Below are 16,233 nucleotides of genomic sequence, written 5' to 3'. Positions count from 1 at the left end.
TAAACAAAAGTCATTCACAAAGAAGAGACATTCTTTTTTTTTTTTTTTTTTTTTTTGCAGTACGCAGGCCTCTCACTGCTGTGGCCTCTCCCATTGCGGAGCACAGGCTTCGGACGCGCAGGCTCAATGGCCATGGCTCACGGGCCCAGCCGCTCTGCGGCATGTGGGATCTTCCCGGACCGGGGCACGAACCTGTGTCCCCTGCATCGGCAGGCGTACTCTCAACCACTGTGCCACCAGGGAAGCCCAAGAAGAGACATTCTTATTAGACAAAACTCACCTACGTTTCCTTTGATCACACCTGTCTATTGACTTAGGCAAATATGACAACTTTCCAGTCATCATTGTGTTTTAAAAAAAGCATTTTATATTACATTCTTCTTATTTTATAGCCGTGATATTATTCTTATACCTAATGCCAAATTTAACAACTTTGCATTTCTGTATAAGTCACATTGTCATGTCCCTTAATTACAATTATAATTTTTGTGTGGGCTTTCCTTAAAGAATTCCTTAGGAAGCATATTGTGGTATATTAGAATGAGTCAGGGGGCCATGGCTGGGGTCTAGTTTCAAACTGCCTTCCCTTATACTTCAAGAAGAAATGACGTCTTCTTAGGTGTCATCATGTAGCTTTCTTGTACTAACTTCATCATTACTATTAATAGTAATATCTAATATTTATTATATAATTTTTACATGTCAGATACTCTGGTAAGCAGTTTACATGCATTTTTCTCATTTCAATTTCACAGTAACTCATGAAGTAGATCCTCTGATCATCTCCAAGTAGTACAAGAGAAAAGATGAACAGAGAAAGGTCACACAGTTAATAAGTGGTAAAACCAACATTCAAAACCTCACAGTATAACTCCAGAATCCACCCCTTAAGCTCCATGCTATACCACATTGTTACATTTTCACATGTCTATCTTGCCTATTACTAGTGTGTCATGTGGTTGAGAGCACACACTCTATAGCTAGACTTCCCAAGTTCAAATCCCAGCTCTGCCACTGCCTAGCTGTGTGACCTTGGAATAATTATTAAACCTCTCTGGGCCTCAATTATGTCCCATCTGTGAAATGGAGATAATGATAATACTTACAACCTCGGCCTGTTGTAAGGATTAGAACAACGCAATGCATATTAGCTACTTACATCACTCAACCATGAGCTTCTTGAGTGCAGGAACTACGGGTCCTTCACCTCTCTTTTCCAGGCCCGATCACAGTGTCAAACAGAGTAAATGAGCAAATGGTTGAAGGAATAAGTGAATAAATGAATGGATAACAGAGAATTGCATCGGATGTGAAAACTGACTAGACTCATCCTTCTGTGTCCTTGTAACAAGTTTGCTCTGCCAGGTGAATAAGTGCACTTCAAACTAAGTCTCCAACTCATTTTTTCCCCCAAACTGATGGCAGATTCCAATGAAGGGACTGTCCCTCTAATATGTTTGCACTGAGAAAAATCCAAGTATTGGATTGAGCCTCATATCTTCCCTCCTATGGCACTGAAGTGATCTAGAGGTATTTGACCTGAAAGAGGTCACTGGTAGTGTGTGTGAATGAGTATTCACACATGTGCTGGTTGCACGCAAGCGGGGAAACACCTTCTAACCTTCTAGAAGGTGACCTGAATTGCTTCTCTCCCCACAGAGAATTTTAAGGTAAGAGAAGGTGCTTTCTATCTAATCATTCTCAATGTGTGTGTACTTTTCTTCCACCATTCCTAGTCTTCTGGCAGAAACAGGGAGATAATAGCACTCAATGTCATTTATCTTAATGTTTTCAAGGCTCTGTAGGAGTTGTGAAATATGGGATTGAAGACCTTACAAAAGATCTTTGTTTTTTCTCATAGAAATGTAACAAGGTGGATTTTTGATGAGCTAAAGGAGACCCAGAGGAAGGGTAGTTCAGGGTTTTACATCATACAGTTTGATCATACATCAAACTGAGCTCCCACATTTGAGAATTTGCTCTTTATTCTCCTCCCCACCTCCCCCCATATCCATTATTGGAATGACAAGGAAAAGCTCTTATTTTGTACAGATAAACTTGCAGCTCTAACACGAAATGATGACTTTTAATGAGCCTAACTTATGAGGTCTAGCCAGCTTGGTGGTGGTGGGTTGGACCACTCTTTCTCTCCGATTGCCCTTTTGGGACTGTATATCTTTTCTGAGTAACAAGAATGTAGGTAGGCTGATTTAGGAAACCAAAAGTGAAACAGGTCTCCAAGTTCATCAGACTAAGCCACTCATTTTGCTGACATGGGAACTAGAATATAAAGAGGGATACAGTGACACACCAAGTTCACTAGCGTTAGAAGAGAATGGAAGCACTCCTTCCTCCCAGCAACCGTAGTATATATTTGTCCTATTGCATGCATGCTATTGCACTTGAATTACTATTTCCCTGACATCCTCTAACCTCCATTCTAATGATAGTAGGGAGAGGATTTCTTGAGGGGAAGTTCTTTGTCTATTATTCTGAATGTCCTGGGCCTAGAATAGTGATTACTTGGATCCCAACAAATACAGATTGACAAAATGAAAGTCAACCCCTGCAGCAATCCTTCCTTGACTACCCAGGCTGGATTCATTTATTTTTTATTCATTAATTCAAAATATTTATTTAGTGCCTCCTGTTTCATCTACTGTAGTAAATCATAGGGATACAGAAGACAGACACGTACTTGCCCTCACAAAAATGTTAATCACAACACTTACCACCCATTTTGATAACTATAGTTTGTGTTTGTCTGTCTTCCTTTAGACTTCAGATTTCATGAGAGCGAGATATGTCTTGTCTATCATCGACTGTAGCACCTGCCACAATATCCAGTTTATAATAGCATTCAAGTTTTAAAAAGTAAGCACTGCTCATTTTAGTATCTTTTCCAACATAACTTGGTGAGGAAGAAAAATTTTTGGTATTTTTCACGTTTGGGGATATTTTCAGGACAATAACAACAGCTATTGCACACCATTTTGAGCATCTACTGTATAACACTCTGTTTAGCGTTTTATACTATCTCATCTTTAATGCAGAATTACAGACTCGCCATTATTAGAAGAGAACAGAGTTTCTAATTGGATAAATGACCTTCCCAAAGTCACCAGGCTTCTAAGAGGCAGGACTAGAACTTGAGCCCACATCTTTCTCACTGCAAAGCCTAAGACATTCCCACTATGCCATGTGCATTTCTAAGGTAGGCAAAGCTGAGGGAAAATCTTCTCCATTTTTCAAAGCAAGAAACATAAATATTTCAACTTCTATAATAGCCATGGATGCTATAAAGTAAGCAAAAGACAGATCCTGTTAAGCAGCAATTATCCAATAATCAAAGTAAGATATATTGACCTATTACTTGAATTTAGAATGGTCAGATTATAATGATCATGGTCCTAATATAAAGTCTGAAATGTAAGGAAGAAATTTTCCTGAGAAAAAGAGCAATTCTGCCTTTACATATCACTTAATTGTCTTTTTTTTAGGAATTACAAATCAAAGTGAATGAACTAATTTCAAATTTTAGATACAGTCATAAAATTGTTGATCCTTGCTAAGCTTTCAGTAATTGAACATAATTAAAAATATTGGTATTAAGGGAGTACATTTTCCTAATTGTTAGAATCCAAATTTTATTTATAATTATCTGACCCTATGATCACATGTCCCTTAGTCACAAAAGGGATACATGCATAACTAAACTCATCTTATTTCTTGAAGCAACTTCAAAAGTTTAAAATTTTAGATACAGCTGCTTCATGGTATCTGATCTAATTCTGAGTATTTCATTGGTAAAACAGTTACAGTACCAAGAAGGATGGTGGTCCATCTACTTTTAATTCCAGAATGGAGTGATCAGTGTAGATTTTAGCTGTAGAAGATCCCTGGCTAGAATTACAAACGGATTTGTGGGGAAAAAAAGGCTTTTTGGTATCCTATGCGTAATGATTGCCGCTAGAAATTTACAAAGATTTATTGAATCATGACAATAAATGGGGCCTAGATGATATTAATAGCTAACATTTATTAAGAGTTTTTTATGTACCAGGAAGTGTGATGATTACTCTTCATGGATTTAATTCATTCCTTCCAACAACCCTGTGAGGTGGCCACAATTAACCGGCAAGCTGGAGGAATAAGGATTTAACCCGTATATTCATCTCCAAAAGTTCACATGTCTAAATACAATGCTACCCTGATCACATGGAACTACTTCTTCATTTTGTAAACAAACAAACAACAACAAAACTTCCCAGAGACCAAAAGGCATTAAATGTCAAATTCAAGGTCACAGGTCTATACAGTTTACACTAGTTCCCAGTCCAGCTGTTCCCCAGTTTAGTGCAATTTTCACTCTCTCTACTTGTGTCATTGAGGGACTTAACTGAATTTGCACATTCTTACAAAAACTTTTTCTGGTCCTTCTCCCCTATCTAAAGTAACTAAATGGCACTCACCTGTGCTAGACTGAACAATTCCAGAGTCTACTGTTTGTCCAAGAAGATCGTACTGGTTTAGGCGTGACCCATCTTCTGCTACAACCACTGAGCGTGCCGGCTCTCTGGTCCACTCATAAACAACTTCCGCTCTCGTGTAAGCATCTAAAAGGAAAGAATGGAAGATGGTCCATGTGTTTTGCCGCTTTGCTTCTCCTAGTTAGTTGGTGTGTTCTATCAGTTTCATATTTTCTAACACATGGTTCCAGAGGTCAGCCTAGGAAAGGAGAGCCCATATCCCTTAGTTTAGGAAAACTGACACATTTTCCTGATTCATTCAGTTATCAGTTCACTCATAACAAATGGTATTTAAGCATCTACAAAGGACTGAGTACCTTGCTGAGGATACAGCAGTGAACATAACAAACACCTGATCTTGTGGAACATGCATTGCAGTGGTGGGGACAAAAGCAGAGAAGCTAATGAATACATAATTCAAGTAGTGTTAAATGCAGTAAAGCCATATACAACAGATATGAGGATAGAGAATGGAGGGGATGGGGCCTATTCTAGGTAAGGGACTCAAAGAGGTTCACTGAGGAAATGACATTTATACAAATACATGACAGAAATGTGAGAGGGAGCAATGTCTTGGAGAAGGGTACTCTGGATAGATGAGCTAACAAGTTTCTTCCTCCAGGGCAGGTAAAAGCTTGACATATTTAACGAAGAACAAGAAGACTAATGTGGCCAGAATGAAGAGTTGAAATGAGGTTAGAGGCAATAGCCTGGGTCCAGATTATATCAGGCCAGGGGAAGGTCATGATAAATGTGATAACACTGGAAATTTTACTAAGCATCCTTTTTTTTATTTTGACATCCTTATTGGAATATAATTGCTTTACAATGGTGTGCTAGTTTCTGCTTTATAACAAAGTAAATCAGATATACATATACATATATCCCCATATCTCCTCCCTCTTGCGTCTCCCTCCCACCCTCCATATCCCACCTCTCTAGGTGGTCACAAAGCACTGAGCTGATCTCCCTGTGCTATGTGGCTGCTTCCCACTAGCTATCTATTTTACATTTGGTAGTGTATATATGTCCATGCCACTCTCTCACTTCGTCCCAGCTTACCCTTCCCCCTCCCCATGTCCTCAAGTCCACTCTCTACATCTGCGTCTTTATTCCTGTCCTGCCCCTAGGTTCTTCAGAACCATTTTTATTTTTGATTCCATATATATGTGTTAGCATATGGTATTTGTTGGTTCTCTTTCTGACTTACTTCACTCTGTATGACAGACTCTAGGTCCATCCACCTCACTACAAATAACTCAATTTCATTTCTTTTTATGGCTGAGTAATATTCCATTGTATATATGTGCCACATCTTCTTTATTCATTCATCTGTCGATGGACACTTAGGTTGTTTCCATCTCCGGGCTATTGTAAATAGAGCTGCAATGAACGTTTTGGTACATGACTCTTTTTGAATTATGGTTTTCTCAGTGTATATGCCCGGTAGTGGGATTGCTGGGTCATATGGTAGTTCTATTTGTAGTTTTTTAAGGAACCTCCATACTGTTCTCCATAGTGGCTGTATCAATTTACATTCCCACCAACAGTGCAAGAGGGTTCCCTTTCCTCCACACCCTCTCCAGCATTTATTGTTTGTAGATTTTTTGATGATGGCCATGCTGACTGGTGTGAGGTGATGTCTCCATTTTTAAAGTGTGTGATTTTACTTTCTTTTTAATTAATTATCCTTCTCATAGATATTTACTCTCATGATGCTGAGGAAGAGGAGGAGGAGGACCGTACAGCTCTTTCCACTTCTCAGTCATTCTTATTTGTCATGTAACACTTTAACCTAGTCATCCTCCTATAGGAGAAGTTAGGTCATAATCCTTATCTTTAATTCAGGAAGGTTAGACGAGGAGATGTACAGAGTGAGAGAGACAGAGAAGGAGAAAGAGAAGGAATTCCATAGCTTTTCTGATTTCTAGTCACAGAACACCCACGTCATTTAGGTTGTAATGGTGGTACCTATTCTCCTCTGTTTAGATGTAGAGAGACAAACATTGAAGGGATATCGCAGTAGCAAAAACAGTTTCCAGGGCTTCTGAGTGTGAGATATGATAGCAAAAGTTAGCCTTATGGTGAAAGCTTTACCCCTTGGCCAACTTCTCCATTAGGGACAGTAGGCTCCATACCTAGGAGGCACAGACATGTTTCACTTTCTTTTAAAATCAGAAGAAAAAAATGAATATAATCAAACTTTTTATTAACATCGTCATAAAATATAAAAATTTAAAAGAGAAAATAAAAATTAAAATACATTTTTAATATATATGTTTGGAGGAATGGCCCTCAAAGGCAAACATGCCTGTGGCTCAGAAGTCTTAATGAGTCCCTGCTCGACACAACCCTCACCCCATGGTAACCTGGCTTGGATACTTTTTGTCCAAACTACAATACTATGAGATGTAAAATAATGGTGGCCTTTTCACACAAACATGAGGCTGCCTAAAACCAGATGTGAGCCCGTGCCCCTCATTCTCTGAACCACATTCTCTTTAGAGTGACCACTTGTTTCTGGGTGATTGATGCAGAAAAATGTAGCTAGTATTCCCCAGATTTTATGTGGGTGTCCTATCTGCTCCAGCATCATTCCTGAACCAACTTGCAATCAGATAGCTTTTTAAACACATTTTTTCAGAAGTTTGAGAGAATATACTAGGAATTAATTTAGTGGTTATGGCTTCTTTCGGAAACATGTAAGAGTGACAGTAGATAATTTTGGAGTTTATCGTCATTGCCTTTTTTATTTTATTAATTGTGGTGGTCCTCACTGAAATTTTTTTAACTGCAGTAGTCTTTTATTTATTAATTTATTTTTAGCTTTATTGAGGTATAATTAACAAATAAAACTGTAAGATATTTGAAGTGTACAACGTGAGGATTTATTATACATATACATTGTGAAAGGATTTCTCCCATTGACTTAACACATCTCATTGACTTAAAAAGAAACAAAAAAAAAACTAAGCATTTCAGAATTGTATATAGTGGCATGATTGCATTTGTTAGGAGGGTCTAAAACTTTTTTTATTAAAAAAAAAAAAATCCCTTTGGAGAGGCCAGAGCACACATTTGAAAAGAACCGTATCACTTAAAATTTGTAGGTACCTATATTCAGTAAAATGTTTTTCTGGTCATGATAAACTCTTGTTTGTCAAGTGGAAGGGTCTTACCAAAGAGGACATACTGGGTTTATGGTGACGTGGAATCACTGAATGTTAATGGGGAAGAACTTTTAGAGTCACATAGTTTATTTCATTTTACAAATGGCAAGCTGGGGCACAGGTACATTAAATGACTTGTTTAAGGGTGCATAGTTACTTAGTGGGAAAACCAAGATAAGAACATAGAATGGCATTCATTCTACTCCACTGCTGTTAGTAAGAATTTTCTAGGCAAAGACTCTCTAATATATGCTCAAAAGCCAAGCAAAGGTAACTGGTGGTCATGTAACTATTGATGAAACCAATTCTAAACCTTGTGTCATTTTGTAAAAATTAGAGTTCTTGCTACTTTATCACACTGTCATTAGCAACAGTGGCTGGACCCTATCTTTTTTTTTTGCGGTACGCGGGCCTCTCACTATTGTGGCCTCTCCCATTGTGGAGCACAGGCTCCGGACGCGCAGGCTCAGCAGCCATGGCTCACGGGCCTAGCCGCTCTGCGGTATGTGGGATCTTCCCAGACTGGGGCATGAACCCGTGTCCCCTGCATCGGCAGGCGGACTCTCAACCACTGCGCCACCAGGGAATCCCTGGACCCTATCTTTTTATACCTTGTTATGTGTTGCCAATGGGCTGCTAATTTACTTGTAGAGGGAAAAGAAAAATGTGTTACCATCAACTTCTCATTTCATATAATTCAGTGTCTCATTTCTTGCAATTTTTAGAAACTCCATTGTGTATGAAATCTACTATAAATATGCTATTGTTGTCAGGGTAGAGATTACTCATTGTTTACATCTCTCAATAGAAATCTTCCAAAATGAAGAGTAAATTCACATGATGAAATTTGCTGTTTTAAATATAGAAGACAGATACACCTAAAAGCTCAACCTAAAGCTCCACAATAGGTGATATATCTTATTATTTCTTTGTTTCCATATCTGGAAAGTAGGTCCTATGAAAACTTTTTTGATTTGACAGTATTTAGCATAAAGAAAAGAAGGTTAGAAAGAGTCTTTAGCTATGTAGTCAAAAACGTTAAGCTCAGATTTCAAATAAATCAGTAGATTACTTAAGAAAAAAATTTTTAAAAAGACGGCATAGACAGTATCAGAAGAGCATCTGTCACTTCAGTTTTATGGGCCTTTGTTTTTCCATTTGTGTGAGGCAGGTACACCAAATAATTTCTAAAATTATTTATTGTTCAGAATTCTTTTGAATTTCTATTTATCCCTTTCTCCTTGTTTATAAGACACTGCTTGATAATCAGTCAGGAAATGATCATTTATTACGTCCTGACTACGTCTAGCACTTGCCTAGACCTTATTGTCAGAATATAATCTGAATCTCTTCTTCTAGAATCAAAGCCTTATTTTGTAAATTCCTCAGAAAGCAGTTAAAAGATGTCAGCTGCCTTATGTATATATACTGTGTTTGAGTTATCTGGCCTTATACAGAGGGTGTCATCCCTAACAAGCAGAAAGTATAATGTAGCACTGACAATCAGAATCTAATGGCGAGTGGTAAGGAAAACATCTGCTTTTCCAGGTTTGGTTCTTATCAACATATGGATGAAGTTGCTTCTGCACCTCATGAACATTTATTACATAGTGCTTTACTAAATTATTGTGAAATCATCTTGCTTATGTTTTCCTTATTTTCTCTGATACTTTGGCAAGGTGTTTGCTTTAAAAGTTGGGTCAAAGCATTTTTATCTCACTTTTGCCTCAGTTTCTTTATCTCTGAAATACGCTAGTTAGGCCACGTTGGAGAAATGACTATATGATAAATGGACCACTGCTGCATCTTCCCATGCTACTGTCAGGCAACAGTAATTCTCCATGGTGTTCCCGTCCACTGAGCATGTGCCTTCTGAGCCTATTCTTCAATATTAAGTCTTTGATGTTGAGGTTTCATTCCCCACAGTCCTTAAACCCTCTTTTCTGAGGCCATCATTTCTGAGGCTTAAACACTGAAGGGGCATTTAAAACCTGATTATTATCATCTTTATCCATTCAATAAATATTTATTGAGTGCCTACATTGTATTAGGCTCTGTGCTAGGAAATGTAGAACAAAATAGATTCTGCTGTCATGGAGTTTGCAGTCTCCAGACAATAACAATGTTAACAGAACTAGTAATTATTTCTGTGATAAATAGTATAAAATAAATGTGTATTGTGATCAAGAAGACTGATGGGAGCACCTACAAGTTTTGATAAGGGCTTCAAGAAAGGCCCTAGGAACCGATATTTATGCTGAGATGTAGGGGATAAATAAAACCAGCCACGGGGAATTCCCTGGCGGTCCAGTGTTTAGGACTCGGCACTTTTAGTGCCGAGGGCCAGGGTTCGATCCCTGGTTGGGGAACTAAGATCCCACAAGCTGTGAGGCATGGCCAAAAAAATAAATAAATAAAAATCCTATATTTAAAAAATAAAACCAGCTCTGCTAAAAAACCAAGGGGAGAGTAACCCAGGCAGAAAAAAGAGCATGTGCAAAGGCTCTGAGGTGGAAAACAGCTTACTTGTTTTTCTTTAAATTTCAGTTTTCTTATATGAGACATTATTTGTTTTCTCCTCACTGTTGATTTTCTTCAGGATGACAATGTGCCTAGTTAAAAATATTTTTCCCCAGCCTCCTTTGCAGTTAGCATTGGTCATGTGACACAGCTTTAATTAATAAGATGTGAGAAGATACCTGTTAGGTCTTTAGGGAAAGATTTTACTTTTTTGACACAGGCACTACTCTTTTCTTCTTTTCCCACTATTCCTCTTCATCTTGAAAGCAGAGGCAATGGCTGGAGTTGCAACAACCATTCTGTCATCAGGAAGAATTTCTAAGGACATCTTAAGACAGCATCCTTGTTAAGATGCTGAACTAACCAGCAATTAACCAACAGTCACTTACCTTCATATATCTTGTATAAAAATATAAACTCCTCTTTTTTAAGCTATACTCACTGCTTAAAAGTGAGTGAGCTAACTAATATAGTAAACATAAAATTAATTGTCTAGAACAATATATTTTTGAAGCCAAAAGGAGGTACTATTAGTTATACCAGGATTTAGTCATGAATCAGTACTGTTTCAGGCAAACTATGGTGTATGATATCCCTAACTATAAGATTATTTTGTGGATTAGATGAGCTGATGCATATACAAATATTTAGTACACTGCCTGGCATACAAGTAACACATAATACATAATATTATCGTTAAAAATGGAACCGGTAATCAGAAAAAAAATAATAGTTCATGGTATAGAACATACATTAAACTGGGGAAGAAAATGGATAGGAGGGAGTTATCATCAAAGGCCTGTTTAGCTGACAGTTTTTGAAGTAGTCTACCCTTGGGTTTTAGTATAGAATGAGATTTATAAATAGAGAAAGTTGTCTTTCCATGACTAGCGCTGCTAGGAACCCGAAGGCCCTTTGCTATTTTCTTTGCTTGCTGTCTTCCTACACTACCACTATTTTTCTTCTGTGAATCATACCTTCACCAAAATAGTTGCTCAGATTGCCTGTCTAGTGAGAACAGAAAGCTGGTTAGGTTAGTCAAGAGGTTGACTCAGTCCTTATACGTAACTCCCCTGCAGGAAACCAGGAATACATTATTCCTCCTCACTTTGTGCATGCACACTATAATCAAAAGCAGAAAAGTAGAGGAAGACAAGAGAACCTAACTCTGCTGACCACCGTTCTCTGGGCTCCTCTAACGTGTGCGCCTGCATATTTTCAAGTAGCAGAAACCCTGAAAGTTATCATAAAGGTGATTTATCTAAGATAGCTTCAAAAGCATTCATATATACATGAACTTCATGAGATATCCAAACATATCTAGAACTGTTTTAAGACTATAATTAGAGTAAATTCTTTTCTAGCATCATCTTTGGGTGTAGGCTTCATTATTAAGAGGACCTAATTATTGTCCTTTGCCACCTACCAATATTTCCATTTGATAAACAAGTCAAATTATTCTTAAGAACAAACCAATGTCAGTAATGATATAAAATAAACACAGTGACCTCCATTTATTGGAAAGAAGATATTATCTATGAAGTATAAGCATCCAAACTCCATTTGGTGTTTTATGAATACTACTTGAACAAAAATAGAATTTTTCCACTAAATAGTTAAATCCCTTCCTTCTAGTTCAACAGATAGGGAATAACCCCTTCCTGAAAAAATATTAAAAAGTGAAGTCAAAGATTATTACTTATAGAAAACACTTGCAGTAAATCACTGTTTAAATATTCTGGATGTTCTTTATCTGTCTCTTGAACATTCATAACTAACTGGAGGTTTCTTGCTTAAAGACATGCCTCTCATAAAAATAAAAATAAAATAAATTTACTCACAGCTCCCAAATTTTAGTGGGCAGGCATGGGCATCCATAGGGAAATCCTCCAAATGCATTGGACATTCAGCTCTCACCGTCAGCCTTATCGATTAAGGGAAATATGGGATACAAACAAAAGTCCTATAGATTAGATACTTTCTGATAAATACAAGTGGGATGTTATTAACTATAGCAAATATATTAAGAAAGCAGGAGAGACAAACACAAATGGCAATGCTATACCGAGCTGTTAATAATCAAACGATTTAAAAAGAATTATTGAACTTCCCTGGTGGCGCAGTCGTTAAGAATCCACCTGCCAATGCAGGGGACATAGGTTCGAGCCCTGGTCCGGGAAGATCCCACATGCCGCGGAGCAACTAAGCCTGTGCACCACAACTACTGAGCCTGCGCTCTAGAGCCCACGAGCCACAACTATGGAGCCCATGAGCCACAACTACTGAAGCCCACGCGTCTAGAGCCCATGCTCCACAACAAAGACAAGCCACCACAATGAGAAGCCTGAGCACCACAACGAAGAGTAGCCCCTGCTCACCGCGACTAGAGAAAGGCTGTGCGCAGCAACGAAGACCCGATGCAGCCAAAAATAAATAAATAAATTTTAAAAAATAAAATAAAAAATATAAAGAATTATTTACAACAATGACTGGATTCTATCCATTTTTTGGTCTGTTTTGAGAAAATAGGTGACACCTGATTTTGTATGATGGGCAAGCATTACCAAAGTTTTCCAAAATAGGCATCATCAACTAATCCACCTGCCAGAGCAAATCCTTTGAGAATAAAATGGGATGTAAGCAAATAAATACTTGTAATAATACTAATTCATCCTTGGTTGAGAAGACATGGATAACAAGGAAGAGAGGCAAATTTCTCCATTCCTAAGTGCATCTCTCCCCACCCCCTTCCCTAATATAGCACCAAATGCATAAGACAACAAAGGAATAGGTGAGGGAGGAACTGTCCTCAGGTTCTGTGAAGCTGACATTCACTTAAAGTCTCCTTTATAAGTGATTTCACTATATTCCAACCATTTAGTTTTACCTACAAATCTACTGCCTAATTGAAGCCAGTACTCTGCTGAGCTTCTTTTTAGTCCCTATGTTATGGGAATGTGAATGTGAATTCTATTTATGTTTTAAAAAGGGTAGTCAAGAAAGGAATTCACTGAAATATATTTGATGTCATTTGGTGGAACTATGGAAAATTTACATCCAAATTCCTCACATAATTTTCAGGAGATATATTTACCCATATTATTAAGTAACTCTAATGTGGCAAGATGGCTTTATAACAAGTAAAATCATGAAGTGATTACAATATTAATTAAAGTAAATATGAAATGTGTAAATTAATGATTACACTCTTATACTTAAGTCAAACTATTCAGGGAAGTGTTAACACATTAGCAAAGGTGATGAGAAATTTAGGAGAAGGGGGATATAGGTTAGTTACTGATGAAGAATATTACACATATCAGGAACTATTAACTGATAAACTGTTCAGTATACACAAATCCCTCCTTAGATAATTAGCAGCTGGCAGGAAAGGATACTAGATTTAGGCTCAAAAACAAGTGTAGGGTATTTTACAAGGGGAGAATATTTCAAATTTCAAATATAAATAGATCCTGCTTAGATGATCTGGAAAGTTCTCAACACATCTGTCCACTGATCCTCTACTTTCTCTCTTTTCTGGAATTTTCATTCTTTCAGTCCTATTACACTTTTACTAGTTGAGTCCAACATCTATCTAAAGTGGCTCTTAAAGCAGTTTTTCTTTCATTTGGGTATAAAAAGCTAGGAATTCTGGCAGCTTTCTCCAAAGTCAAAATATCACTCTACTCCCACTCGAAACACAATCCGCCAAGTCTAGGGGTTGCCTTTATTACCTTTTCATACCAAAGGAATAATTGGATGCTCTAAATTACCAAGTGCTGGCCAGATCTATAAAAACAACATTCCAACAAGTCATCTGGATATGAAAAAACTGCATCTCTTCAGAATGAGTCCTAGATAATTTTTTTAATATTTTATTTATTTATGTATTTATTTTATATTTTGGCTGTGTCAGGTCTTAGTTGTGGTACACAGCATCTTCATTGCGGTATGTGGGATCTTTCGCTGCAGTTCGTGGGCTTCTCTCTAGTTGTGGCGTGCGGGCTTTGTAGTTTGCGACACACAGGCTCTCTAGCTGAGGTGTGCGAGCTCAGTAGTTGTGGCGCACTGGTTTAGTGGTCCCGCAGCATGTGCGATGTTAGTTCTCCGACCAGGGATTGAACCCATGTCCCCTGCATTGGAAGGTGGATTCTCTACCACTGGACCACCAGGGAAGTCGCAAGTCCTGGATAATTCTTAATTTCTCATAAAATAGGAATGTTTTTAAACAACTTTTTTTCTAAAAATATTCAAACCTTTATTCAATTCATGTTTCTTTCATTCATCCATAAATGAATGATTGGTATCCAGATTCTGGGCTTACAGTAATCTCAAAATGGGGGAAATGTTTATGGAGCAAAAATATATATGTAGTCTTCAATTTAAGCAAAATTAAGAATATTTATATTCTCAGTCTAATTAACATCATTGTGAATTAATATACTTCTTCAAAATGTATACTTCCACATGAATTTATATATAAAAATTTTGAACTTTTTCTATTTTCTGGTTTTTTTCTCCTTTTTAAATAGAAACATTTTCAGATATATACCATGAGATAGCTTCTAGAAATTTAATCTAGACCTTACTGGAATGCAGGAATCCACGAGGTTAATAGTAGGGAGAAGTTCCTCTATTGAATTAGAACATATTGGGGAGATATATATATATATATATATATATATATATATATATATATAGCATTACTTATACATTGTAAACATTTTTTTTCATTTTGTCTAATCATTTTACTTAACGCTTTAATACTTGCATAGTATTTCAGCCAGTTTAGTTTTCATAGTAGAATAATTATTAAAGTTGAAAAACAGGGAAAACAGGAAACCAGATGCTCTACAATGGCCCATCAGCTTGTTGACTGCCTACACATGGAAGAGAAGGTCTAGAAAAACTCACGAACGGAACACAGTCATCCTTACCTCATGGTGTACAACAAGGTCCCATCCTCTGTGATCCGTAGGAGCTTGTTGGGCATGGTCATGTTGTGTGCCACTGATTTCTTTCCATTGTGGAAAAAGGTATCCGGAGTCCAGATTTTACTTGCCATTAGGTTATTTAACCGGAGTACCGTCATGGGTCCTTTAAATTTTAACCTTTCATCCTTCCAGCTTTGACGGAAGAATACATCTATTGTATATTCCTAGGTAATTTTGGAAAATGGCAAAGAGTTCACTGTGCTGTATTTTGCAATGCAAATGGCTTACACAGACGATGCATAATTTTTGCAACTTTAGAAGCAAAATATGACCTAGATGATATTCCTAGAAGTAAACTTGTGGTGGCCTGTACATATTGGTATCAGGTGAATCGTTGGTTGACATAATCACTTGAAAAATATCTAAATGCCTGAATTACTTTTTGGTGAGAAAACTTATGCTGAATATCTCCTCAGACATGTGAAAGGAAACTAGCACCCTATTCCCACCACCACCTGCACCACATCAGTACTCGAAGAGATAGAATATATTGCAAGTGAAAACAAAACTCATGTTACAGATTATTACATACAGGAAAATGTTTAAGTTAGGCAATCCTAGTTATAAAAATAAAGCATTTGGGGGGCCCTCTTATGGTTTCTGAAAACCCCACACCCAGTCCCAAGACATCCTTGGTGCTAATGTGAATGTGATAATCCCATCTTCTTTTTGGCTAAGTGAACATTTTTTTTCCACAAATAATGTATATAGATTTTCACTTCTACACGGTGAAGAAGATTTTGAAAATAAGAAATTGTTTCAGGTAATTTGCATACTTTCCAAGAAAAAAAGAAAAGAATGCAGAATATGCGGGTGTGTGTGAGTGTGTGCTTGTGAGTATATATGTGTGTGTGTATGAGACACAGGAGAAATGTGTGAAGCTCATCATCATTCACAGCCAGGGAATCTATTTATTTGAATAAGCACAGCATTCCTCATGGCAATACCCAGAGACAAACATCTGCTAATCTGAAAACAAGCAATGTGATTTACCAGCTCCTAAAATTGAAAGGGGTAATA

The 16,233-nt window shown here is 37.4% G+C and overlaps 1 protein-coding gene across 1 annotated transcript in view; it reads right to left on the bottom strand.

The window, feature by feature from the left end:
* Positions 1-16,233, bottom strand: part of GABRA1 (gamma-aminobutyric acid type A receptor subunit alpha1) — a 54,884-nt gene that overhangs the window by 16,002 nt on the left and 22,649 nt on the right. The window contains exons 4-6 of the mRNA XM_060146530.1: positions 15,157-15,377; positions 12,061-12,143; positions 4,473-4,616 (exon numbers count right to left, since the gene is read on the bottom strand). Coding sequence (XP_060002513.1) covers positions 4,473-4,616; positions 12,061-12,143; positions 15,157-15,377 — 448 coding nt within the window. The remainder of the gene's footprint in view (positions 1-4,472; positions 4,617-12,060; positions 12,144-15,156; positions 15,378-16,233) is intronic.

The sequence above is a fragment of the Lagenorhynchus albirostris genome, chromosome 3 (genome assembly GCF_949774975.1).
Source record: "Lagenorhynchus albirostris chromosome 3, mLagAlb1.1, whole genome shotgun sequence".
In the NCBI taxonomy this organism is placed as follows: domain Eukaryota; kingdom Metazoa; phylum Chordata; class Mammalia; order Artiodactyla; family Delphinidae; genus Lagenorhynchus; species Lagenorhynchus albirostris.
This window is presented reverse-complemented; position numbering and strand designations above follow the sequence as displayed.